The sequence below is a fragment of the Somniosus microcephalus genome, unplaced genomic scaffold, assembly GCF_052327205.1.
Source record: "Somniosus microcephalus isolate GS21.2 unplaced genomic scaffold, FLI_Smic_1.0 scaffold1121, whole genome shotgun sequence".
NCBI classification, from domain to species: domain Eukaryota; kingdom Metazoa; phylum Chordata; class Chondrichthyes; order Squaliformes; family Somniosidae; genus Somniosus; species Somniosus microcephalus.
The window spans coordinates 16,069-40,844 of NW_028226308.1; the positions used below are offsets into that span (position 1 = coordinate 16,069).

Here is a 24,776-nt window from a genome sequence, read left to right on the forward strand (position 1 = left end):
CTCTCTCTCCACAGTCTGTCTCTCTCCCGCTCCCTCCACAGTCTGTCTCTCTCGCTCTCCCTCCACAGTCTGTCTCTCTCCCTCTCCCCCCACAGTCTGTCTCTCTCCCTCTCTCTCCACAGTCTGTCTCTCTTCCTCTCTCTCCAGTCTGTCTCACTGCCTCTCATTCCATGGTTTATCTCTCTCTGCATGTCTCCACAGTCTGTCCCCCAGTCTCTCCACAGTCTGACTCTCTCCCTCTGTCTCCACAGTCTGTATCTCCCTCTCTCTCCACTGTCTGTCAATTCAATTCAATTCAAATTGCTTTATTGGCATGACAAGATACATCTTATGTTGCCAAAGCACAGAAAAACATGTATGATTGAACACGTACACGCAGATCTAGACATACAGTGTATAGACAGATATACCCCTGTATACATACATAAATATACACACATATAATATGCATATAATCTTTTCTTAGATTTAATGGTTGTCCCTCTGCTTATGGCAAGCTGTAACATAGTTTGCCGCTAAAGTTACGCATTTTCTCTGTTCCCCTAATAGATATGGGAGTTTTTGGTGGTCATTCAAATTTTTGAATTCAGGGCATATTTTTATGAATTTTGGGTAGAAATTCCCCCTTATGTCCTGATAGTTTCCACAAGTTGTGAGGAAGTGCATCTCTGTCTCCACCACTCCCTGACAGCAGTGAGAGCATATCCTGTCCTCTCTTGGCAGCCAGGTCTGCCTGTGTCTGCCTTTTTCGATGGCTAGGCTGTAGGGGGTTTTTCCTCCCTCTTGCCCGTTCTGGCCCCCTGCCAGGCTTCGTGCAAGAATTACCCTTGAGTGGTTCGACCCACCCCCCCTACGGTTCTAGACCTTGGAGTTAGATGCAGAGAACAGTAGTGCAGAGAAGAGGACTCAATAGACCAGGCTGAATAGCACGAAATGGATGCCTTTATTTTTGAACAGTTTGAAGCATTACAAAATACATGTCATAGGCACAGATTAAATTAACTACAATCATGCACAAATTTATGAACTTGACTCTATGGAAATGGGGAACACACGGCACATCGTAAAAGGGGAAACACATTACGATTTCCCTTAACTCCCTCCCCTATACCTAAACTAAGTTTCGACCTGGGGAACTTGGGATCATGCTCACCACTCTTGAAATCGCGAGAAAGGGGGTTCGCAGCCTTTTTGGCACCGCTTTCCGTCGTCACGTGGATTTGGAAACTTCTGGCGCAGTCGATATTCTCTCTCTCTCGAAGCGGTGGGGTAGACACAGCCTCGATGAGCGCTCGTTAAGGTTGAGATCCACTAAGTCGGTTTGGGTTCATGGAGCAGACCTAGATGCAGGTTATGCACATGGGAGAATCTTGTGGCATCGATCGCCGGTTCTCCAGAGGGTTTCTTCTCCGTCGGCCTGGGTCGTCGATGATCTCCCGACCCCAGTACCCGGGCCACCCTTGTCGTCTTCTCGTCGTGGCCGAGCCTTGTTTGGCTGAACACCGACCACGTTGTCCTTTTTTCGAAACCGTCCGTCTTTAAAAAGACGAAAACGTTTTCATCGATTCTGCATCTGCCGAAGTGGAAGAGGCGCCGACCCTGGCCCCGTCCGAAGAAGTTGAAGTCGTCCAAGAAGAAGAAGCAGCCGCCGTCCAGTCAAGTGAAGTTGTTCAAGTAACCCGAAGTCCGAAGTTTTTTTAGATGGACTTTCAATCCATAGTTATACTCTTTTGGGACAGTCTTATCTCCCGCCAAATCATAGTCCTGTCTTTGTATTAATTTTGGCGGGCAGAAATCTCTGCAGGGGCGCTTTGTCTTGTAACGGAGCCGGTGATAACTTAAACTGGCCTTCCTGGCCGATAATGTCTGTTAATGTCCTTTGCATTGTCACCGCGGCTCGGTTCGCATATTGATCGGTCCGGACATTTTCCTTGATGGCTGCTAAACGGTTTTTCCTTTGTACGATAAATGGGTATAAGTGTTTTTACATTGTCCGCCCATATCTTGATGGGCCCCATCCTGTACTTATAATCCATTGAATATGTATGCTGTTGCTCTGAGTTTCGGTTCCCAGATACTGGCTTTCGTGGGCTCACTGTCTTCAATCCACAAGCCTGTCTGGCTTGCAGTAACAGAAATAAAATGGTTCATAAACTGATCACGGGGCCTGGCGGCCATTTTGTATGCCCTTTTTATCAAAGGTTTTTCTGTGCAAGCTTACTTTGGTCAATAAACAGTCTTATTTTATCCAGTTTTCTTGCGTGATTTTTGCTGAAAATTGCGAATCTTACAAGGCTATGCTCACTAAGTTTGTACATTGTCAAGGTTTTTCTCAGTTTGCTATCTTTTACCATGGTCAGGTATTCAGCCATGGTGTATTGTCTGTTTAGGGCCAAATAGCAATCGAGTTTGTTTTGGGTTTTTGTCATTTCTGTCCAATAGGTCAAATATTTTTCCTTTTGTTTAGTGACAATTGTGTTGGGTCGAATTCTCTGTGCTAGGATGTCACTGTCCTGGGGCTGATTATTATTAGTAGTGTTAGTTACTTCACTGAGTCCCAGGACCAGTTGACTGAGGGGACTCTTCTCTATGATCATCTCTTGGCATTTCAGGGCTTCGTAATGATAGCAGTGGGGGTTGCTCATTTTTAGGTGTTTCCAAAATTTGATGGCTCTTTTTTGGATATTAATTAGTAGTGGATATTGGCCTAGCTCTGCCCTGCATGCATTGTTTGCGGTTTTCCTCTGAGTCCGGAGGATACTTTTACAGAATTCTGCATGTAGGATCTCAATTGGGTTTTTGTCCCATTTTGCAAATTCTTGTTGTGTTAGCGGACCCCACATCTCACTGCCATAGAGTGCAATTGGTTCAATTACTGATTAAAAAATTTTGAGCCAAATGCCAATTGGAATTTCTATTTGGATTGACTTTTTAATGGCATAGAAAGCCCTTTTTGCTTTCTCTTTCAGTTCATTCACAGCCAAATGAAAATTTCCCGTAGAACTGATTTTTAAGCCTAAGCATGTGTAATTTGTAGTTTGTTCAATTTTAGTTGCTCCTAGTGTGAAGTTTATTCTGTCTCTCTCCCTTCTCCACACCCTGTATCTCCCTCTCTCTCCACTGTGTGGCTCTCTCGCTCTCTCTGTACAGTCTCTTCCTGTCCCTCTCTCTCCACAGTCTGTCTCTCCGTCTGTCTCCACAGTCTGTCTCTCTCCGTCTGTCTCCACAGTTTGTCTCTCCCTCTCTCTCCACAGTCTGTCTCTCTCAAATTCAAATTCAAATTCAAATCGCTTTATTGGCATGATAAGATACATCTTATGTTGCCAAAGCATCATAATACATTTATGGTTGAACACATAAACGCAGTTCTATTCATACACTGTATAAACAGGTATATCCCTGAGTGTATAAATATACAATCGCATTATTTATATGTACTCTTTTCTTAGTTTACTGGTTGTCCCTCTGTTCATGGCAAGCTGTAACATAGTGTGCCACCAGTGTTACACAGCTTCTCTCCTCCCCCAGTAGGTATGGGAGTTTTTGGTTGTCATTCAGGTTTCTGAATTCAGGGCATATTTGTGAGAATTTTTGGTAGAAATTCTCCCTGATGCCCTGATATTTTCCACAGGCTGTGAGGAAGTGCATCTCTGTCTCCACTACTCCCTGACTGCAGTGAGAGCATATCCTGTCTTCTCTTGGCAGCTTGGTCTGCCTGTGTCTGCCTTTTTCGATCGCTAGGCTTTCCCTCTCTCTCCACATTCTATCTCTCTCCCTCTCTCTCCACAGTCTGTCTCTCTCCCTCTCTCTCCACTGTCTGTCTCTCTCCCTCTGTCTCTACACTCCGTCACTCTCCCTCTCTCCCCAGTCTGTCTCTCTCTCTCTGTCTCCACAATCTGTCTCTCTCCCTCACTCACCACTGTCTGTCTCTCTCCCTCACTCACCACAGTCTGTCTCTCTCCCTCTCTCTCCACAGTCTGTCTCTCTCCCTCTCTCTCCACAGTCTGCCTCTCTCCCTCTCTCTCCACAGTCTGTCTCTCTCCCTCTCTCCACAGTCTGTCTCTCTCCCTCTCTCTCCACAGTCTGTCTCTCTCCCTCTCTCTCCACAGTCTGTCTCTCTCCCTCTCTCTCCATAGTCTGTCTCTCTCCCTCTCTCTCCACAGTCTGTCTCTCTCCCTCTCTCTCCATAGTCTGTCTCTCTCCCTCTCTCTCCACAGTCTGTCTCTCTCCCTCTCTCTCCACAGTCTGTCTCTCTCCCTCTCTCTCCACAGTCTGTCTCTCTCCCTCTCTCCACAGTCTGTCTCTCTCCCTCTCTCTCCACAGCCTGTCTCTCTCCCTCTCTCTCCACAGTCTGTCTCTCTCCCTCTCTCTCCACAGTCTGTCTCTCTCCCTCTCTCTCCACAGTCTGTCTCTCTCCCTCTCTCTCCACAGTCTGTCTCTCTCCCTCTCTCTCCACAGTCTGTCTCTCCCTCTCTCTCCAAAGTCTGTCTCTCTCCCTCTCTCCACAGTCTGTCTCTCTCCCTCTCTCTCCACAGTCTGTCTCTCTCCCTCTCTCTCCACAGTCTGTCTCTCTCTCTCTCTCTCCACAGTCTGTCTCTCTCCCTCTCTCTCCACAGTCTGTCTCTCTCCCTCTCTCTCCACAGTCTGTCTCTCCCTCTCTCTCCACAGTCTGTCTCTCTCCCTCTCTCTCCACAGTCTGTCTCTCTCTCTCTCTCTCTCTCCACAGTCTGTCTCTCTCCCTCTCTCTCCACAGTCTGTCTCTCTCCCTCTCTCTCCACAGTCTGTCTCTCTCCCTCTCTCTCCACAGTCTGTCGCTCCCTCTCCCTCTCCACAGTCTGTCTCTCTCCCTCTCTCTCCACTGTCTGTCTCTCTCCCTCTCTCTTCACAGTCTGTCTCTCTCTCTCTCTCTCCACAGCCTGTCTCTCTCCCTCTCTTTCCACAGTCTGTCTCTCCCTCTCTCTCCACAGTCTGTCTCTCTCCCTCTCTCTCCACAGTCTGTCTCTCTCCCTCTCTCTCCACAGTCTGTCTCTCTCAGTTCAGTTTTTTCAGTTCAAATGCTTTATTGGCATGAAAGTTTACAGAGAACCATATTGCCAAAGCTTACATAGCAAAAAGGTACAGTTTTCCAACATTCTGTAGGTGTCAATCGATTTGACATTTGTTGGGTATATACAATATTACTTTTAAACAATATTAATTTTAAACAGTCTTTCTACTTCATTTGGTACGTTCAATATTAATTTTAAACAGTCTTACTTTTAAACAGTCCTCAGGTTGTGACATGTTGTTACATATTTAGCCCCAAGGTATGGTCTGTCTCCTTCTCCTAGGACTAATCTCAATTTTGACAGATCATCCAATTCCTTGAAATCTGGGGTTGTTTGGCTTAGCTTGTTGAATAATATGTTTCTTGATGTGTTGAATTTTTCGCATTTTAGGAGGAAATGCATTTCTGTTTCAACCTCGCCAGCCAGACATTGATCGCATATTCTATTCTCTCTAGGCTGCCAGGATTTCTTGTATCTGCCTTTTTCAATTTCCAGTTGGTGGTCGCTTAGTCTGTACCTGGTGAGGGTCTGTCTCTGTTTTGTGTCTCTGATGGTCGTGAGGTAGTCTGCCAGTTTATATTCTCTTTTTAGGGCCCGGTAACATTCTAATCTGCTTTGGTTTTCGGTTATTTTGTTCCAATGTTCCAGGTAGGTTTCTTTGCATTGTTTAATGATTTGGTTCACTCGGATTGGTGTTTGGATGGCTGTGTTGGTCTGGGGCTGGTCAGGGTCCGGCTGAGTACTTAGTTTCAGTAGCAGCTGACTCAGGGGACTCTTTTCTGGGTTTAGCTCTTGGGTCTGAAAGGCTTTGAAATGAAGGGTGTCTGGGGAGCTAGATTTGAGGTGATTTAGGAAGTTTAGTGCTCGTTTTTGGATGTTTATTATCAGTGGGTATCTGCCTAGTTCGGCTCTGCATGCATTTGTTGGCGTTTTTCTTTGGGTGCGAAGGATGCTTCGGCAGAATTCTGCATGTAGGGCTTCTATTGTGTGTTTTTCCCATTTAGTGTAGCTTTGGTGATTTAGCGGGCCCCATACTTCACTACCGTACAGTGCAATGGGCAGGATTATGCTGTCAAAAATTTTGAGCCAGATTTTGATTGGGATTTGGATGTTGTAGAATTTTCTTTTTATTGCATATAGGGCTCTTCGGGCTTTTTCTTTTAGTGCATTCACTGCTATGCTGAAGCTCCCTGATGCTGTAATAGTTAGACCAAGGTAGGTGTAGCTCATAGTGTGTCCTATAGTGGTATCACTGAGGGTAAACTGGTATTTGTTTTCCTGACATCTGGGTCTTTTCTGAAAAATCATGATGTTGGTTTTCTTTAGATTTACTGTTAGAGCCCAATTTTGGCAGTATTTGTCGAGTAGGTCTAGTTGTTGCTGTAATCCCTGTTCTGTGGGAGACAGCAGAACCAGGTCGTCCGCATAGAACAGGGACTTCACTTCTCCATCCAGGAGACGGAGACCTGGTGACTCGCTTTGCTCCAGCATGTCTGCTAATTCATTTATGTATATGTTGAACAGGGTCGGGCTCAAATTGCAGCCCTGCCGGACGCCTCTTCTCTGGGTGAAGAAATCGGTGCGTTTGTCTCCAATTTTGACCCCGCATTTGTTTTTCAGATACATTGATTTAATAAGGTCATAGACTTTGCCCCCTATTCCACACTGAAGAAGTTTATAATAGAGCCCTTCGTGCCATATAGAGTCAAAGGCTTTCTTGAAGTCGATGAAACAGGCGAATATTTTCCCATTTTTTGTTTGGTGTTTATGTTTTTCAATGAGGGTGTGAAGGGTATAGATATGGTCGGCGGTGCGGTGTTTTGGAAGAAAGCCTATTTGTTTTTTTCTGAGGATATTATGTTTGTTAAGAAAATCAAGTAATCTACTATTTAGAATACTGCAGAATAACTTCCCTAGACAACTGTTGACACAGATGCCGCGGTAGTTATTTGGGTCTGATTTGTTTCCACTTTTATATATGGGGGAGATTAGTCCTTGGCACCAGATATCGGGAAAACAGCCTGAGCGTAATATGATGTTGAATAGTTTGAGTATCGCACCCTGCATCTCCATATTGCTGAACTTTAGCATTTCATTTTTGATGTTGTCTGGGCCACAGGCTTTCTTTAGGTGGAGAGATTTTGTTTTTGTGGCCAGTTCTTTCCATGTGATTGGGGAGTCTAGAGGGTTTTGGTTGTCTTTAATTGTTGCTTCTAATGTGTGGAGTTTTTCTGTGACCTGATGTTGACTTGGGTTTGTTTTGTTTTTTGGGATGTCTTTGTAGAGGTTTTCAAAATGTGTTCTCCAGATGTCGCCATCTTGGATTGGTAATGCTTGCAATTGTGTTGTACTCAGGTTATTCCACATTTCCCAGAATTGTTTTGGATTGGTGGAGTTTTCAATTTCTTCGAGTATTTTGTGGGTATAGTTTTGTGTTTTGTTCCTAATGGTGTGTTTATATCTTTTGAGGGTTTCATTGTATCTAGTACGTAGGTCCGGATTGTTTGGTTGCCGATGCTTTTGGTTTGATATTTTTCTCAGGTCTTTTCTGGCATTTTTGCATTCGTGGTCAAACCATTTCATATTTTTATTTTGTCTTTTGTGATGCTTCCTCTTCTGTTTCACGAGGTCGGCTTTTACAGCTGCCTCATGGAAGATCATATTTATATCCTCTATGGCCGTGTTTACACCATCTCTGGTGATCTCATATAGATTTTCTTTAAATTTTGAAATTTTACTTGTGAGATCAGGTGAATTTAGTGCTGTGATGAATTTATCTCCACTGTCTGGGGCCCATCTGTATGTCTGGTTTATTTTATGTAGCTTACTGTGTTCCTTTTTTGTGTCTGTAGTTTGGGCAGAAAGTTTAAGGTACACATTTATTTGGTTATGGTCTGAGAGGGGGGATTGTTGCCTGACAGTGAATGCGTTGATATCGCAGGGGTCCAGGTCAGTGATTGTATAGTCCACCACACTAGACCCAAGAGTTGAGGAGTATGTGAGTCTCCCTTGGGAGTCCCCTCTGAACCTACCATTAACTATGTACAGGCCTAAGGCTCGGCAGAGTTGCACTACCTCCCTACCGCTTTTGTTTATTTCACGATCAAGGTTGTTCCGATTTGCGATGGCTGGTGTGACATCTAAAGGGGTCTGGCCAAACACATGGTTGTTTCCCTGTGGGTCTATGAAGTCAGGTTCACAACCGGTCCTTGCATTCAGGTCCCCACATATTATCACCTTTCCTTGGGCCTGGAAATGGCTGATTTCCATGTGGAGAGTATCAAATAACTCCTCTTCGAAATATGGCGAATCTATTGGAGGTATGTAGATCGCACATAAGTAAACATCTTTTTTTGCTATTCCTATATTTTTATCTAGTTTTAGCCATACGTGTGATTTCCCCTGTTTTACCGGTGAGATGTGTTTGTCCAGTTCTCCCTTATACCACACCAATATTCCCCCGGAGGTTCTGCCCTTGCGTGTTTTAGTGTTCTTTACTGAGGGCACAATGATTTCATGGTACATTGGAGGACAGTGGGTCGGCATGTCCTTTTGGCACCATGTTTCTGTTAACATAATTATATCAATGTCTTTTATAGCTTTTAGGAATTCAGGGTCTGTACTCTTCATCCCAAAAGTTGAGGAGCGGAGGCCCTGGATATTCCAGCAGCTTATGTGGAAAGAACGCATTTATATAGTTCAATAAAACGAAATAAAATGGACCTATTTTGTGGGATGAGTGTGGAAACACTATTTTCTATAATGCTAAGTGATGATTTAGTATAAATTTCATGAGGCATGCACATATATCTATCTAATAATAGTAATAATACTGATAAGATAACAATAATGATAATGATAAATAACAATATTAATAATTTCTCCAGCTTTCTATCAGGCTGTTCAGCATCGTCATGATCTTTCTCAGTTCTTGGTCTACAGTCTGTGGTCTAGAGGGGGGTCTTGGGTCAGGTATAAAAGCACGGTTCTGTTGTCGGTTTTGTAAAGGGGGGTGGGGGACATTGGTGGTCCTGTTTGGGCTCCCAATGGTAGGGGGGGTGGGAGGGCTGCGTCTTTTGGCAGTGTTTATGAGGTTTCTTGCGAAGACCCACATCCGCTGTTTGAGTAGATGTATTTCGTCATAGAGGTCCCTTGTGTTGATGTTTGGATGATGGGCCAGGGAGACGTTGGGGAGGACAGAACATCTCGTGTCGATCTCCCTGTTGGTGTTGTGGATTATATAGGCTGGGGTGTCCTTTCTGGGCAGTAGTGTGGAGATCACTCTCTCTCCCTCTCTCTCCACAGTCTGTCTCTCTCCCTCTCTCTCCACAGTCTGTCTCTATCCCTCTCTCTCCACAGTCTGTCTCTCTCCCTCTCTCTCCACAGTCTGTCTCTCTCCCTCTCTCTCCACAGTCTGTCTCTCTCCCTCTCGCTCCACAGTCTGTCTCTCCCTCTCTCTCCACAGTCTGTCTCTCTCCCTCTCTTGCCACAGTCTGTCTCTCTCCCTCTCTCTCCACAGTCTGTCTCTCTCCCTCTCTCTCCACAGTCTGTCTCTCTCCCTCTCTCTCCACAGTCTGTCTCTCTCCCTCTCTCTCCACAGTCTGTCTCTCTCCCTCTCTCTCCACAGTCTGTCTCTCTCCCTCTCTCTCCACAGTCTGTCTCTCTCCCTCTCTCTCCACAGTCTGTCTCTCCCTCTTTCTCCACAGTCTGACTCTCTCCCTCTCTCTCCCCAGTCTGCCTCTCTCCGCCTGTATCCACTGTAAGATTCGCAAATTTTCTGCATCTCCCCGAATGTTATTATTAATAAAAGGGACCCTGCATGGACATCTTAAATTGAAAAGGGTACCCAAGATGGCGTCCGTGCCTCGTGGCAGAAAGCCTGTGGGATTCCAAAATGGATTCTGCAGTGCAGACAGCTTGGGAGAAATCGAAACTAAGGCTGCAGGTTTTCTGTGAAGAGAAACTTTGTGTTTTGGAACGAGACAGGACTCTGAATTATGCATTAGACTGAATTGGAGACGGATCTAATTGCAGTTTAGGCCTCTAGTTAAGGCCATCAAACAGTCTGCATACATTATCGGAAACAGATTAACACAGCCATCGAGGCTGGACAAGCCCATCAAGGAGCTTTCAGGACAATACAAGTCAATTATCGGGCCGGTAGGTGCGATTACCGGCCATCTAAAAACCATTAGTATGAATTACTACCATTATTTTAAACTAGCCCGCCAAAATTAAAACAAAGAACTAACCTGATTTGGCGCGAAGATAAGGGTTTTCGACGAAGGTATAATTGAAGGCCCCGGGTAGCATTGAGTTAGGTTAGCTAGTTCATTCATTCGGAGGAGGTCCATAGAGTTGGTTGGTTGGTGTGCTGGTGCTGCTCCTCGGGCCCCTCGCCCTCGTGGCCGCTGCTCTTTCCCCGTCCCGCGCTTACCTCCTGGCCTTTGCCCGTGCCCTTTTCCCACTCCATCTGGAACTGCCCCGGCACCGGGTCGGGCGGACATGGACAGATTCAGGCCAGGCAAGGCGGGACGCGATGAGGGGAGAAGGGAAAACCACCGAGGGGCAGACTGGCTGGAGAAGGCCAAACGAGGGGAGGCTTCGACTCATCGGGCCTTCAGCCTCGGCCGACCTTCGAATATCTGCACACTAACTCAAACTGGCAGCTGTTGACGAAGAATCATCCCTGCAAGGTAAAGTACCCAAACAGAGACTTTGACTTTGGGGTACTCGAACCTGGACAACGCCCTTGCAGCACCCGGAGACCACGTGATGATGCAGGCTCCAGAGAGCACCAAGAGCGAACCCCGAACCCCACCGCTGTTTTGAATTGAGCAAACCCCGTTTTTGATTGGTGAGCATAGATTCTGACCCCTCATAGCTTAATCTAGTTAGGTATAGGGGTGGGATAAGGATAAGGGGATTGTTAAGATAGTTGTTTTCCCTCGACGTGCCGTGTGTTCCCCATTCCCTGTATAAGTGCATTTGCCTGTAATGTTATAGTGGTAACTTCTTTTAAGACTGTATTAATTTTTCCTGTTCAATAAAATCTTGGTTTTTGCTTGCATCCAAACCACCTGTCTACTCGAGTTTTCTGTATCGCCGCTTGTACCCAAGTCCAGTGTCTAGAACCCAGGGGCGTGGGAGCGATTCGAACCGCTCACAAACAGTCAGGGGCATAACTGACCGGGCGCATGGGCCACACCCGCCACACCCGCCACCCCCTACAGAAATGGCGACCACGACAGGACACTGGCAACAGGGTTGCGATACAGTAGACAATGGTTCGGATGAGCAAACCATGATGGAGGAAAGGATTTCTGATTATGTTTTTAGTAAGGTGAATATCACTAAGAAGTGGATCGCCACTCTGTTAAAGGCTGGGCGTCCGGTAGATGCAGCGGCCAAGTGGACAGAGGGAAAGGAACACAAGAAGTCCTTAGAGAAGGCAGTTTGGCTGATGTGCTTTAAAAAGCAGATCCAGCTTCTGGACGGGCTCGTTGCCGCACAGGCAATTGAGTTAAGGGAGTCAGCCCTGGAGATCCAGGATAAGGCTCTCGCAGGGGAAAAGTTGTTAGTAGCTTTGCAGGCTTTGAACCAAGAAAGAGTGCATCTAGTGAGAGAACACAAGGCCCAGTTGGAATACCTACGGTGCCAAGTCACCGAGGCCAAGGGAAATGAGTCAAGGTTGCGGGAGAAAAACGCCCGCATGGCAAGGCAGGTTAGGGAACAGGAAGAGAAACATAGAAACATAGAAACATAGAGATAGGAACAGGAGTAGGCCATTCGGCCCTTCGAGCCTGCTCCGCCATTCAATGAGATCATGGCTGATCTTCGTCTGAGATCATAGCTGATCTTACCAGTTCAGTACCCCGTCCCCGCCTTTTCTCCGTAACCCTTAATCCCCTTAGCCTTCAGAAATATATCCAATTCTCTCTTGAAAATATTTATTGAATTAGCCTTCACAGCCCTCTGTGGCAGGGAATTCCACAGGCTCACCACTCTTTGAGTGAAGAAATTTTTCCTCATCTCTGTTTTAAATGATTTGCCCGCTATTTTTAGACTGTGGCCCCTGGTTCTGTGCTCCCCGGCCATTGGAAACATTCTCTCTGAATTCAGCCTGTCCAGGCCTGCCATAATTTTATATGTTTCGATGAGATCCCCTCTCAATCTTCTAAACTCCAGTGAGTACAAGCCCAAACTATTTAATCTCTCTTCGTAGGTCATTCCCGCCATTCCAGGTATCAGCCTGGTGAATCGCCGTTGCACTCTTTCCATGGCAAGAACATCCTTCCGCAGATGGGGCGACCAAAACTGTACACAATACTCCAGATGCGGTCTCACCAGCACCTTGTACAGCTGTAGTAAGGTATCCCTATTCCTATACTCGAACCCCCTTGATATGAAGGCCAACATACCATTTGCCTTCTTAATCGCCTGTTGCACCTGCATGCTCTCCTTCAGTGACTGGTGCACAAGAACACCCAGGTCCCTCTGCACTTCCCCATCTCCCAATCTATTGCCATTTAGATAATAATCTACCCTCCTGTTTTTACCCCCAAAGTGGATAACCTCGCATTTATCCACATTATAGTGCATCTGCCACGTATCCGCCCATTCCCCCAACCTGTCCAAATCGCACTGTAGCCTCCTGACATCCTCATCAGAGCCCACCCCTCCTCCTAGTTTAGTGTCGTCAGCGAATTTGGAAATATTGCATCCAATTCCCTGATCCAGATCATTTATATATATTGTGAACAGCTGGGGTCCCAGGACAGATCCTTGCGGCACCCCGCTGGTCACTGCCTGCCACTCCGAAAACGAGCCGTTTATTCCAACTCTCTGTTTTCTATCCGCCAGCCAGTTCTCTATCCACGTTAATACTTTGCCCCCAATCCCATGAGCCTTAATTTTGCATGATAATCTTTTGTGTGGGACCTTATCGAAGGCTTTCTGGAAGTCAAGGTACACCACATCCACTGGCTCTCCCCCATCTATTTTACCAGTTACTTCCTCAAAAAATTCCAGCAGATTAGTCAAACACGATTTACCCTTTGTAAATCCATGTTGACTCTGTCCGATCCTTTCCCCATTTGTCAAGTGCTCCGCTATTTTATCCTTAATAATGGACTCTAGCATTTTGCCCACAACCGATGTAAGGCTTACTGGTCTATAATTCCCTGCTTTCTCTCTACCCCCCTTTTTAAATATTGGGGTAACATTAGCTACCCTCCAATCCACGGGTACTGTTCCTGAGTCAATGGAGTTCCGGAAGATGATCCTTAGAGCATCTGCTATCTCCAGGGCCACCTCCTTAAGTACCCTAGGATGTAGTTTATCAGGCCCCGGGGATTTGTCGGCCTTCAGTCCCCTCAACTTACCCAACACCATATCCCTAGAGATACTAATTTCTGTCAGCTCCTCCCTCTCATTAGTCCCTATGTTTGCCGATATTCCTGGGAGGTTATTTGTGTCCTCCTTTGTGAATACAGAACCAAAGTATGAGTTTAATTGGTCTGCCATTTCCTTATTCTCCATTATATATTCTCCCGAATCGGACTGCAAGGGACCGACTTGGGATTTTACCAGTCTTTTCCTCCTGATATACCGATAAAAGCTTTTGCAGTCTGTCTTTATGTTTGCTGCAAGTTTACTTTCGTATTCTATTTTCCCCTTCCTGATTAATCCCTTTGTCCTCTTTTGCTGTATCCTGTACTGCCCCCAATCTTCCGGTCTGGTGCTTTTTTTTGCCAGTTGATATGCCCTTTTTTTTGATTTTATGCTGTCCCTAATTTCCCTCGTTATCCACGGTTGAGTCACCTTTTTAGGTTTATTTTTATGCCAAACCGGTATAAACATGTTCTGGAATTCTTCCATTCTATCTTTGAATGCTTGCCATTGTCTATCCACTGTCAATCCCCCCAGAAACACCACCCAATCAATCTTACCCAATTCCCATCTCATACCCTTGTAATTCCCTTTATTTAAGTTCTGGACCTTAGTCTCTGATTCAATTTCCTCACTCTCCATCTCGACTGAGAGCTCGATCATATTATGATCGCTCTGACCCAAGGGGCCTCGTACAAGAAGATTGCTGATAAGTCCCTTCTCATTGCACAATACCCAGTCTAAAATGGCCTGATCTCGAGTCGGCTCCTCGACATATTGGTCCAGATAACCGTCCCGAAAACATTCCAGGAATTCCTCCTCCTCAGAATTTTTACTAATTTGGGTAGTCCAATCAATATGTAAATTAAAGTCACCCATGATGACAGCTGTGCTCTTATCGCACGCTTCTCTAATTTCCCTTTTTATGCCTTCCCTCACCTCCATATTACTATTTGGAGGCCTATATATCACACCCACTAACGTTTTCCTCCCCTTGCTATTTCTCATTTCTACCCATACAGATTCCGTTTCATCCGAGTTAATATCCTTCCTTTCCATTGCATTAATCCCCTCCTTTACCAGCAATGCTACCCCACCTCCCCTACCTTTTTGCCGATCCTTCCTAAATATTGTATATCCCTGGATGTTAAGTTCCCAGCCTTGCCCACCCTGCAGCCACGTTTCTGTAATCCCAATCAAATCATACTTGTTTACCTCTATTTCCACAACTAATTCATCCACCTTGTTCCTAATGCTTCTAGCATTAAGATACAAAGCCTTCAGGCTTGCTTTTTTCACACTCTCATTGTGAATTAGTTTGGCCCTTTGTGTTTCTCTCCTTTGCTTATTGCTTCTCACCTTTCTACCATCTATTTCTGACTTCATATGACTTCCCTCTTTTCCACTACCTAGGTTCCCATCCCCCTGCCAAATTAGTTTAAATCCTCCCGAACCGCCCTAGAAAATATTACCCCGAGGACATCGGCTCCCTCACAGTTCAGGTGTAGACCGTCCCCTTGGTACAGGTCACTCCTCCCCAAGAACTGGTTCCAATGCCTCAAGAATTTAAATCCCTCTCCCTTGCACCACTGCTCAAGCCACGTATTTAGCTTATCTATCTTACTCTCTCTAAACTTATTAGCTCGTGGCACTGGTAGCAATCCAGAGATTACTACCTTTGAGGTCCTACTTTTCAATTTAGCTCCTAACTCCGTAAATTCAGCTTGTAGGGCCTCCTCCCTCTTTTTACCTACATCGTTGGTACCTACATGTACCACGACAACTGGCTGATCCCCCTCCCCCTTCAGAATGCTCTGCACCCGCTCCGAGACATCCTTGACCCTTGCACCAGGGAGGCAACATACCATCTTGGAGTCTCGGTCTCGGCCACAGAAACTCCTATCTATCCCCCTTACAATTGAATCCCCTATCACTATAGCCCTATCCCTCTTTTTCCCGCCCTTCTGTGCAGCAGAGCCAGTCATGGTGCCCTGAACCTGGCTGCTGGTGCCTTCCCCTGATAAGTCATCTCCCCCAACAGTACCCAAAACGGTAAACCTGTTTTGGAGGGAGATGACCGCAGGTGACTCCTGCACTACCTTCCTGCCTTTACCCTGCCTTTTGGTCACCCATTTACTGTCTGAGCTAGCCTTTACCTGCGGTGTGACCAACTCACTGAATGTGCTATCCACAACATCCTCAGCATCGCGTATGCTCCAGAGTGAGTCCATTCGCAGCTCCAGCGCCGCCATGCGGTCCGCTAGGAGCTGCAGCTGGACACACTTCCTGCACACATAGTTGTCAGGGACAGTGTCCCTGATTTCCCACATGGCACAGGAGAAGCATGACACGGGTCCGAGCTGCCCTTCCATGACTTAACCCTTACAATACCCTTTTATTTACTACGATTTAGCTTAATTATTGAATTCTACTTAGAATAAGTTTGTGAAAGTACTCACCAACCAGTCACCTACCTGTTTTCTGGTGTTGTATTTTCACTGCCGCCTCCTGTCCTGGAACCTTTTCCACCTAGGTTAGGCTCCTGAAATAAAATAAATTTAACCTACCTTTTCAACTTCCCCTAACCCCTAAAAGGTTAGAGGAGGTGGAAGGGTGGGAGACACTACACTGTAGTGTTTCGGGTTTAGCAACAGCTCCACCTATATAAGAGTTACTGGCCTCCTGCTCTCCCGACTGCACCAGCTGTGAAAGAAAAAGCCCGCGAAAGGTGAGCTTTTAAACTCACCAGTTACTGGCCTCCTGCTCTCCCGACTGCCCCAGCAGTTACTGGCCTCCTGCTCTCCCGACTGCCCCAGCTGTGGTCTCGGGCCTCGCCTCTCTCCGGTTTTTATACCGGGCTCCGACTCACTGCTCCCGACTGGTCTCGGGCCTCGCTGGTCGCCGGGTTTTCTCCCGAGCTCCTCCTCGCTGTTCCCGCTGGTCCCGACTCCGCCTCCACCCGCTGCCGATGCCGCACTGGGGCCTACCTGAGCCTCTGGGGCCTCTTGTAGTCGCTCTGCCGCTCAGCTCCGCCTCCACCCGCTGCCGATGCCGCACTGGGGCCTACCTGAGCCTCTGGGGCCTCTTGTAGTCGCTCTGCCGCTCAGCTCCGCCTCCACCCGCTGCCGATGCCGCACGAGTCGAGCGTCATATCCCGTTCTTACAAGGGCGTCTTTCAGTGTCTGTAGGTGTCCATCGCGTTCCTCCTCGTCTGAGCAGATCCTGTGTATTCGCAGGGCTTGTCCATAGGGGATGGCTTCTTTAACGTGGTTAGGGTGGAAGCTGGAGAAGTGAAGCATCGTGAGGTTGTCCGTGGGCTTGTGGTAGAGTGAAGTGCTGAGGTGTCCGTCTTTGATGGAGATTCGTGTGTCCAGGAATGAGACTGATTCTGAGGAGTAGTCCATGGTGAGTTTGATGGTGGGATGGAACTTGTTGATGTTATCGTGTAGTCTTTTCAGTGATTCTTCGCCGTGGGTCCATAGGAAGAAAATGTCGTCGATGTATCTGGTGTATAGCGTTGGTTGGAGATCCTGTGCAGCGAAGAAGTCTTGCTCGAACTTGTGCATGAAGATGTTTGCGTATTGGGGTGCGAATTTGGTCCCCATGGCTGTTCCGTGTGTTTGGGTAAAGAACTGGTTGTCGAAGGTGAAGCGGATGAGTTGTAAGATGGCGTCTGGAGATTGGCTGTTGTTGGTGTTGAGTACTGAGGCTGTCGCAGCGATGCCGTCATCGTGGGGGATACTGGTGTAGAGTGCCGAGACGTCCATCGTGGCGAGGAGTGTTCCTGGTTCAACTGGTCTGTGGGTGCTGAGCTTCTGTAAGAAGTCTGTAGTGTCGCGACAGAAGCTGGGGGTTCCCTGTACGATGGGTTTCAGGATGCCCTCGACATATCCAGAGAGGTTCTCACACAGGGTTCCGTTGCCTGATGCGATAGGACGTCCAGGTGTGTTGGCTTTGTGTATCTTTGGGAGGCAGTAGAAGTCTCCCACGCGGGGAGTACGTGGGATGAGAGCATGTAGGATGCTTTGAAGGTCTGGATCGAAGGTTTTGATCAGTCTGTTGAGTTGACGGGTGTGTTCTTTGGTCGGATCTGCGGGTAACTGTCTGTAGTGTTCCTGGTTGTCCAGTTGTCGGTATACTTCTTTGCAATAGTCCGTTCTGTTCTGTATGACGATGGCACCTCCTTTGTCTGCTGGTTTGATGACGATGTTGTGGTTGGTCTTGAGAGCGTGGATGGCATTGCGTTGTGCTCGGGTGACATTCTGGACTGTCTTGTGAGTGCGGCTGATGAATCTGGCATTGATGCATCTCCTGACAGCTTGAGCATACATGTCAAGCTTAGGGCAGCGACCCTCCGGAGGGGTCCAATTTGACTCTTTCTTCTTTGGTTGCTGCACTGCGGATCCCTCTGTCTGCTGTTCCGGATCATTGATTGTCTCATTGGGTTCGCTGCTGACATCTTGGGATTTGTGGAAGAATTCCCGGAGCCTCATTCTCCTGATGAATTCCTCTGTGTCTGCCGCGAGACCAATGGGGTCCATTTTGGTGGTGGGGCAGAAATTGAGCCCTCGGCTGAGAACTTCAATTTCGTCTGGTTGAAGGGTGTGGTCGGACAGGTTGACGATGGATTTCCCTGTGGTTTCAACCGTGGTACCGGGGGAGGATTGGTTGCTGCTGCTGGTGATGCCAAGTTTCTCAAGCTTCCTGTTCTTGGTGTGCATGTAGGTAGCGTAGTTCCGTTGCCTTGTTTGTTTGGCGGTGTCTCGTAGCTGGTCTGCTGCGTCCTGAGCACAGGCTGAGAACATGGACTCCATCTCGGTTTCGAGGTTGCGGCGTCTGCTGTAGAGCTGGTGTACGAGATGGTTGAGGAGTGTGCGAGAGGTACGACGGCAGAGTCTCTCAGCGTAGTCTGTGTTGTAGGTCGACTTGAGTGGGTTAGTGATCTGTAGTCCTTTCGGGATCTTGTCTGCTTTCTTGCATCTCTGTAGAAACTTGATGTCTGTGTCGATATGCGCGATCTTCTTGGAGATCCTCTCCACTTTGAGCCGGCAGTTTGTGGTGTCGATAGTAGCCACTTTATGTTCAGCATTGTTAATTCCTGAGGGCTGCACATTTTCTGTATCCTTTTTGATATTGTCACATGACACCATTCCTACAAAACATGTCTCACTTAAATCAGTGTCCTCAATTACATTAACTCGTTGCCCTTTCTTAGTTTTTACTTTTGAAAAGCATTGTTTGGCAAAGTGATTCTTTCCATGACATTTTGTGCACATTTTTCGAAACGCTGGACATTGTTTTAACTGGTGTTTGTAACCACAGTGTTTACAATTAAAAATTCCTTCCTCCGATTGCTTTTCACTTCTGTTCTGCCCATGTTTCTTCCCCTTGTAGGACACAGCACTGACAGCAGCACTTACTGCAATCGCATCATCATTGATTTCACTGAAAGTCTTGGCATACTTTTGAGCTAGCTCGCTAGCTTGGCATATTTTCACAGCAGTTTCCAATGTTAGTTCAGTTTCTCTCAACAGACGTTCCCTGACTTTTTTTATCATGAATACCAAACACAATCTGGGCACGAATCATGGATGCTTTCAGCTCAGAGAAATTACATGTCTGTGCTTTCAGTTTCAGATCAGTCAAAAAGCTATTAAAAGTCTCATTTTGCTGCTGTGTCCGAGAACGGAAGATGTACCTCTCATAGGTTTCATTCTTTTTGGGGGAACAATGTGTATCAAACTTCTTTAGCACATCGTCTAATGTTTTTCTGTTCTCCTCTGGATTAAATACAAATGTATTAAAAACCTCTATTGCCTGTGGGCCTGCAACCGTGAGCAGCAACGCTATTTTCCTTGCGTCTGGCTTCGTACCGTACCCGATGGCAGCAATGTAGAGTTCAAATTGTTGTTTAAAAGTCTGCCAATTGTAGTCGACATTTCCTGTGAGTTTCAAACGCTCTGGTGGCTTCAAATTCTCCATGTCACATTGCACAATATTCAGCAAATCTTACCAATCCTGGTACCATGTTATGTTCATTAATAACTAGTCGTATTTATTAAGAACAGCTAGCTTTTGCTCGACACTTTATTGAGCACATGTGGACTAGGTACAGTATCTGTAGAGGCCTCCATCTTGACTGCTGCCTTGTGGGTAGCCTAGTGCATCCTGGGTAGCCTACTCTTATATACATACAGCACCACCTAGTGTACCATTCCAGAATGACAGGTTACTGATCATTACAGGAAAGATTGAACAGGTTGGGTCTTTCTGCTATAGAAGAGAGAGGACTTAGATGAGGCCTGATAGAGATCTTGAAATTTATGAATGGGTTGGACAGGGTAGATGTGGAGAGAATGTTTACACTTGTGGGAGAATGCAACACTTGTTGTCATAAATACAAGATAGTTTTCCAATAGGGAAATAAGGAGCAATGTCTGTACTCAGAGAGTGGATAGAATGTGGACCTCACTACCACAGGAAGTGGTTGAGGAAAATAGTTTAGATTCTTTCAGAATGAAACTAGACGAGTAAATGCTAGAAAGGGGAATAGAAAGATATTCCGAGAGGCTGCGATGATGTAGATGCAATGAAGAGACTGGTGTGGAGCATGAACACCAACACACACTGATTGGGCCGAATGGCCTGTTTGTGTGTTGTAGATTCCATGTAATATAATCCCCTGAACTACAGCTCAGCTCTGTCTGCCTACCTAGTGACCAGGCTCTTACTCTGGAAGCTGCGAATCAATTGCTGCCCTCAATCGCTGAAGGGACTCTTTACAGAAGAGCTCAGAGTGAAAGCAGTAAACTAATGGTCCTGTCCCGAAAGACAATGTGGGAAATGTCAGTCAGAAACAGCGCCGAGTCCTGAACACAGTGCTTGGCCCGCCGCTAGCTGTATCTTCAGATCTCCAGCGATTGCTGGTGTAATTCAGTGGATGGCAGTCTGGGGCTGAATATTACATTCCTGGGCTGGAGACACTGGGAGCTGCCCCTGGGCAGCGCTCAGCTATTTCTGATTATTAATGAATTGAATAATTGCGGTAATCGGATATTTCAGCGCGTTCTTCACCTGCTCTCTGAACTTGGACTGGGTCACCCCATAAATAAATGTGTTTGTGCAGCAACTTAAATTCCGCAGCATAAATCCGACTCGGTGAAAGATAAATAAAGATTCTGTGTAATAAATGGTTCCTGTAATGGTATAATATAAGAAAAATATAACATAGACCAGCCACAGCAGTATGAAGCTGGCGGATATGGTGAAGAGTAAAATCATAGACTTCCTTCTGCTCTCCATCTCTGGGTCTCTGTCATTCTCTCCCTTGCTCTCACCCCGCAGTCCCTTACGGACCCGACCGGCCACTAAAATGTGTCTGACTGTCAGAGCGTTGAGCAACAGAATTAAAGCGAATGGGAGCAATGGGGTTAAAACCGTATTAAACCAGTCAAATCCCACCCACCCGGGCTCAGTAAAATAGCTCAGGATTGTGTCACAGTTCCACGGCACATTGTCAATTATTCTCCTGGGTTTATATATAAAGTAGAAGGGAATGTTTTTTAAACAGAACAGAGTGCCGGTTGATGCCAGAACCACAGCCGCAGTTTTCTCGGTGCAATATTTAGTTTTCAGCTTCTGGCAACAAATGGCCACAAATCGATCAAAGGTGAAAGTGACGGTGAACCAGACAGAACAGTCTGTTGCTGCACAGGACAGGACAACGAGAACACTACACACAGGGGTGATGGACAGGAAAGATCCTGGGAAATAAAAAATTCTGATCCTCCTCAGTATGACCTCAGTAACAATGGCCAGGAGATCTGCCGCTGCCATGGCCGCCAGGTAGCGAGTGGTGCAGGTGGAGAGTCCGCACTTTCCCCGGGACAGGATCACAATCGCCAGCAAATTCACTGTAAAACACAGAAGGGAAAAGAGACTGGAAATTACTGAGCACATATTCTCCGTGACTGAGCCCAGACAGTAAGGGCTGGAATTTAACACCCCAAAAATGGCGGGTTGGGCTCGGGTCAGAGGTGAAAGTTTAAGAATATTGTCCCGAACCCAACCCACCCACTTCCGAGTTTACCGGAGACGGGACAGGGGGCGGGCAGCGAACCGCTCCCAGGAGGCGGGTTGGTAAGTTAACATTTTAATGAGGCGGGCAGCCTCTGATTTAACCTGTTTCACAGGTTTATCTACGGCAGGCCGGGCTTCCTGGGCCTCGGGAATGATTTCACCCCCACCCCCAACTCTACCCGTTGCCCGACCCCCCCATGGATAGAAACCTGGGGCTCGATTTTGCCATGGGGGGCAGGGCTCGGGGCGGGTCAGTTGTTTTTTGTGTCCTGAACCCGACTCCAAAGTGACGTGGGAAAAAAGTGCGATTTGCCCCTAATTGGGCAATTGATTTCCAGCGTGTGGGAACCCCTGGCCCAATTAGTTTTACCATCCTGAAAGCCAACTCCGATGACGTCACCAATGCTGCTGGATTTAAGGCCTGCAATCAGCCTTGCTTCTTCTGGAGACTGCAAACTTTATGCCCATTGCTGTGATCGCTTCATTCAGCAACTATGTCCAGCAGTAGGCCAAAGTGTGCTCCACGGTTCGATGACGCCGCCCTGCAAGCTCTGGTGGAGGGAGCAAGAGCAAATAAGGAGGTGCTCTTCCCTTTCTCAGGGAGGAAGAAGCCTCCCCAGCAGACTAAAGCTGCGTGGATGCAAGTGGCCCAGGAGTTCAACTCTATGTCTATGTGCCGCAGAACCTTGGCTGCAGTGCCGGAAGAGGTTTCATGACCTTCTGCGCACAGGAAAAGTGAGTATGATTTTCCCATCACCCTCAATCTGATCCTCACTGCCTCTCCTCACCAGCACTCAGCTTTGACAAACTCTTCCTTCACATCCCACGGAAGATGTAGGAGGGGTTCTAAATGAATTTTTTGCATCTGTTTTCACGATGGAGAAGGACGATGTAGACATAGAAATAGGGCGGGGGGACTGTGATATGCTCGAACATATTAACATCGAGAGGGAGGAGGTATTGGCGGTTTTAGCTGGCCTAAAAATGGATAAATCCCCAGGCCCGGACGAAATGTATCCCAGGCTGCTGTGTGAGGCAAAGGAAGAGATCGCGGGGGCTCTAACACATATATTCAGAACCTCTCTGGCCACAGGGGATGTGCCAGAGGACTGGAGAACCGCTAATGTAGTACCATTATTCAAGAAGGGGAGTAGGGAAAAACCGGGGAACTACAGGCCACTGAGCCTAACATCAGAGGTAGGAAAATTATTGGAAAAAATTCTGAGGGACAAAATTTGTCTCCACTTGGAGAGGCAAGGATTAATCAGGGATAGTCAACATGGCTTTGTCAAGGGAAGATCATGTCTGACTAATTTGATTGAATTTTTTGAGGGGGTGACTAGGTGTGTGGATGAGGGTAATGCAGTGGATGTGGTATACATGGATTTCAGTACGGCCTTCGATAAAGTCCCGCACAGGAGACTGGTCAAGAAGGTAAGAGCCCATGGAATCCAGGGTGCCTTGGCACTTTGGATACAAAACTGGCTTAGTGGCAGAAGGCAGAGGGTGATGGTCGAAGGTTGTTTTTGTGACTGGAAGCCTGTGGCCAGTGGGGTACCACAGGGATCGGTGCTGGGTCCCTTGCTGTTTGTGGTCTACATTAATGACTTGGATATGAATGCAAAAGGTATGATCAGTAAGTTCGTGGATGATACAAAAATTGGTAGGGTGGTAAATAGCGAGGAGGGTAGTCTCAGTCTGCAGGACGATATAGATGGGTTGGTCAGATGGGCGGAACAGTGGCAAATGGAATTTAACCCGGAAAAGTGCGAGGTGATGCACTTTGGGGGGACTAACAAGGCAAGGGAATACACAATGAATGGTAAGGCCCTAGGCAAGACGGAGGGTCAGAGGGATCTGGGTGTGCAAGTACACAGATCCCTGAAGGCGGCGGAACAGGTGGATAAGGTGGTATAAAAGGCATATGGGATACTTGCCTTCATTAGCCGAGGCATAGAATATAAGAGCAAGGAGGTTATGATGGAGCTGTATAAAACACTGGTTAGGCCACAGCTGGAATACTGTGTGCAGTTCTGGTCGCCACACTACAGGAAGGATGTGATCGCGTTAGAGAGGGTGCAGAGGAGGTTCACCAGGATGTTACCAGGGCTGGAGCGCTTCAGCTATGAAGAGAGGCTGGGCAGATTGGGTTTGTTTTCCTTGGAGCAGAGGAGGCTGAGGGGGGACATGATTGAGGTGTACAAAATTATGAGGGGCATAGATAGGATGGATACTAAGGAGCTTTTTCCCTTAGTAGAAGGGTCAATAACTAGGGGGCATAGATTCAAGGTAAAGGGCGGGAGGTTTAGAGGGGATTTGAGAAAGAACTTTTTCACCCAGAGGGTGGTTGGAATCTGGAACTCACTGCCTGAAAGGGTTGTGGAGGCTGGAACCCTCACAACATTCAAGAAGCATTTGGATGAGCACTTGAAATGCCATAGCATACAAGGCTACGGACCAAATGCTGGAATATGGGATTAGATTAGACAGGGCTTGATGGCCGGCGCGGACACGATGGGCCGAAGGGCCTCTATCCATGCTGTATAACTCTATGACTCTATGACTCTATGACTCTTAACACTGACATTCCTGCACCCTTACCCATTCCTTCACTCTGTATGTTCACATTCACTTAACTATTTAACTATGCAGCCCTCACACTCCCTATCACTGTGATGCTATGAAAGCAACTTACAACACACATGGAGGGCCCTTGGTCTTGCCACTTCACTCCATCTTTGTGTCCTTATAATCATCCATGCTATGGATTCTCTAAACTCACTCCATCATTCTCACACAAACTCCACTTGTGTCCCTCATTGCAGGAAAAGAGAGCCCACAATAAGAGGGAAAGAGCGAGGACAGGAGGAGGGCCACCCTCAAAAGTCCAGCTCGCCACTTCGGAGGAGGCGGCCCTGGAGATCGTGGGAGTGGAGGAGGATGCGCCTGTGGGGGACGGACAGACGGGTGCATCAGAGCAAGCTGGTGACAGAATAGTTTTTCATCTCATTGACATTGCATGAGTCACTGATAATGATTCTGATGCTCTAACAGATTGACTTATGATCATCTGCGATATTCAATGTGCATGTAATCTTGACCACACATCTCTCACTCTTTCCTGCACTCCCCCACAGGACCATCGACACCCACCGTCCGCACTGTCCAGGCGGAAGAGCCTGAGCTTCCAGACTCCTCAGAGGGAGCTGCAACCTCTGAGGGTGCTGCATCAGCAGAATTAAATACACACATCACCAG

General features: G+C 47.0%; 1 protein-coding gene across 1 annotated transcript; it reads right to left on the reverse strand.

Moving 5' to 3' along the window:
* Positions 1 to 19,528: 19,528 nt before the first annotated feature.
* Positions 19,529 to 21,352, reverse strand: LOC147080810 (putative G protein-coupled receptor 139; the record flags this gene model as incomplete). The annotated part of the gene is made up of 1 exon (XM_085981082.1): positions 19,529 to 21,352. A coding segment is annotated over one exon (902 nt), but the record flags the coding sequence as incomplete, so codon positions are not given.
* Between the last annotated feature and the right edge of the window lie 3,424 nt (positions 21,353 to 24,776).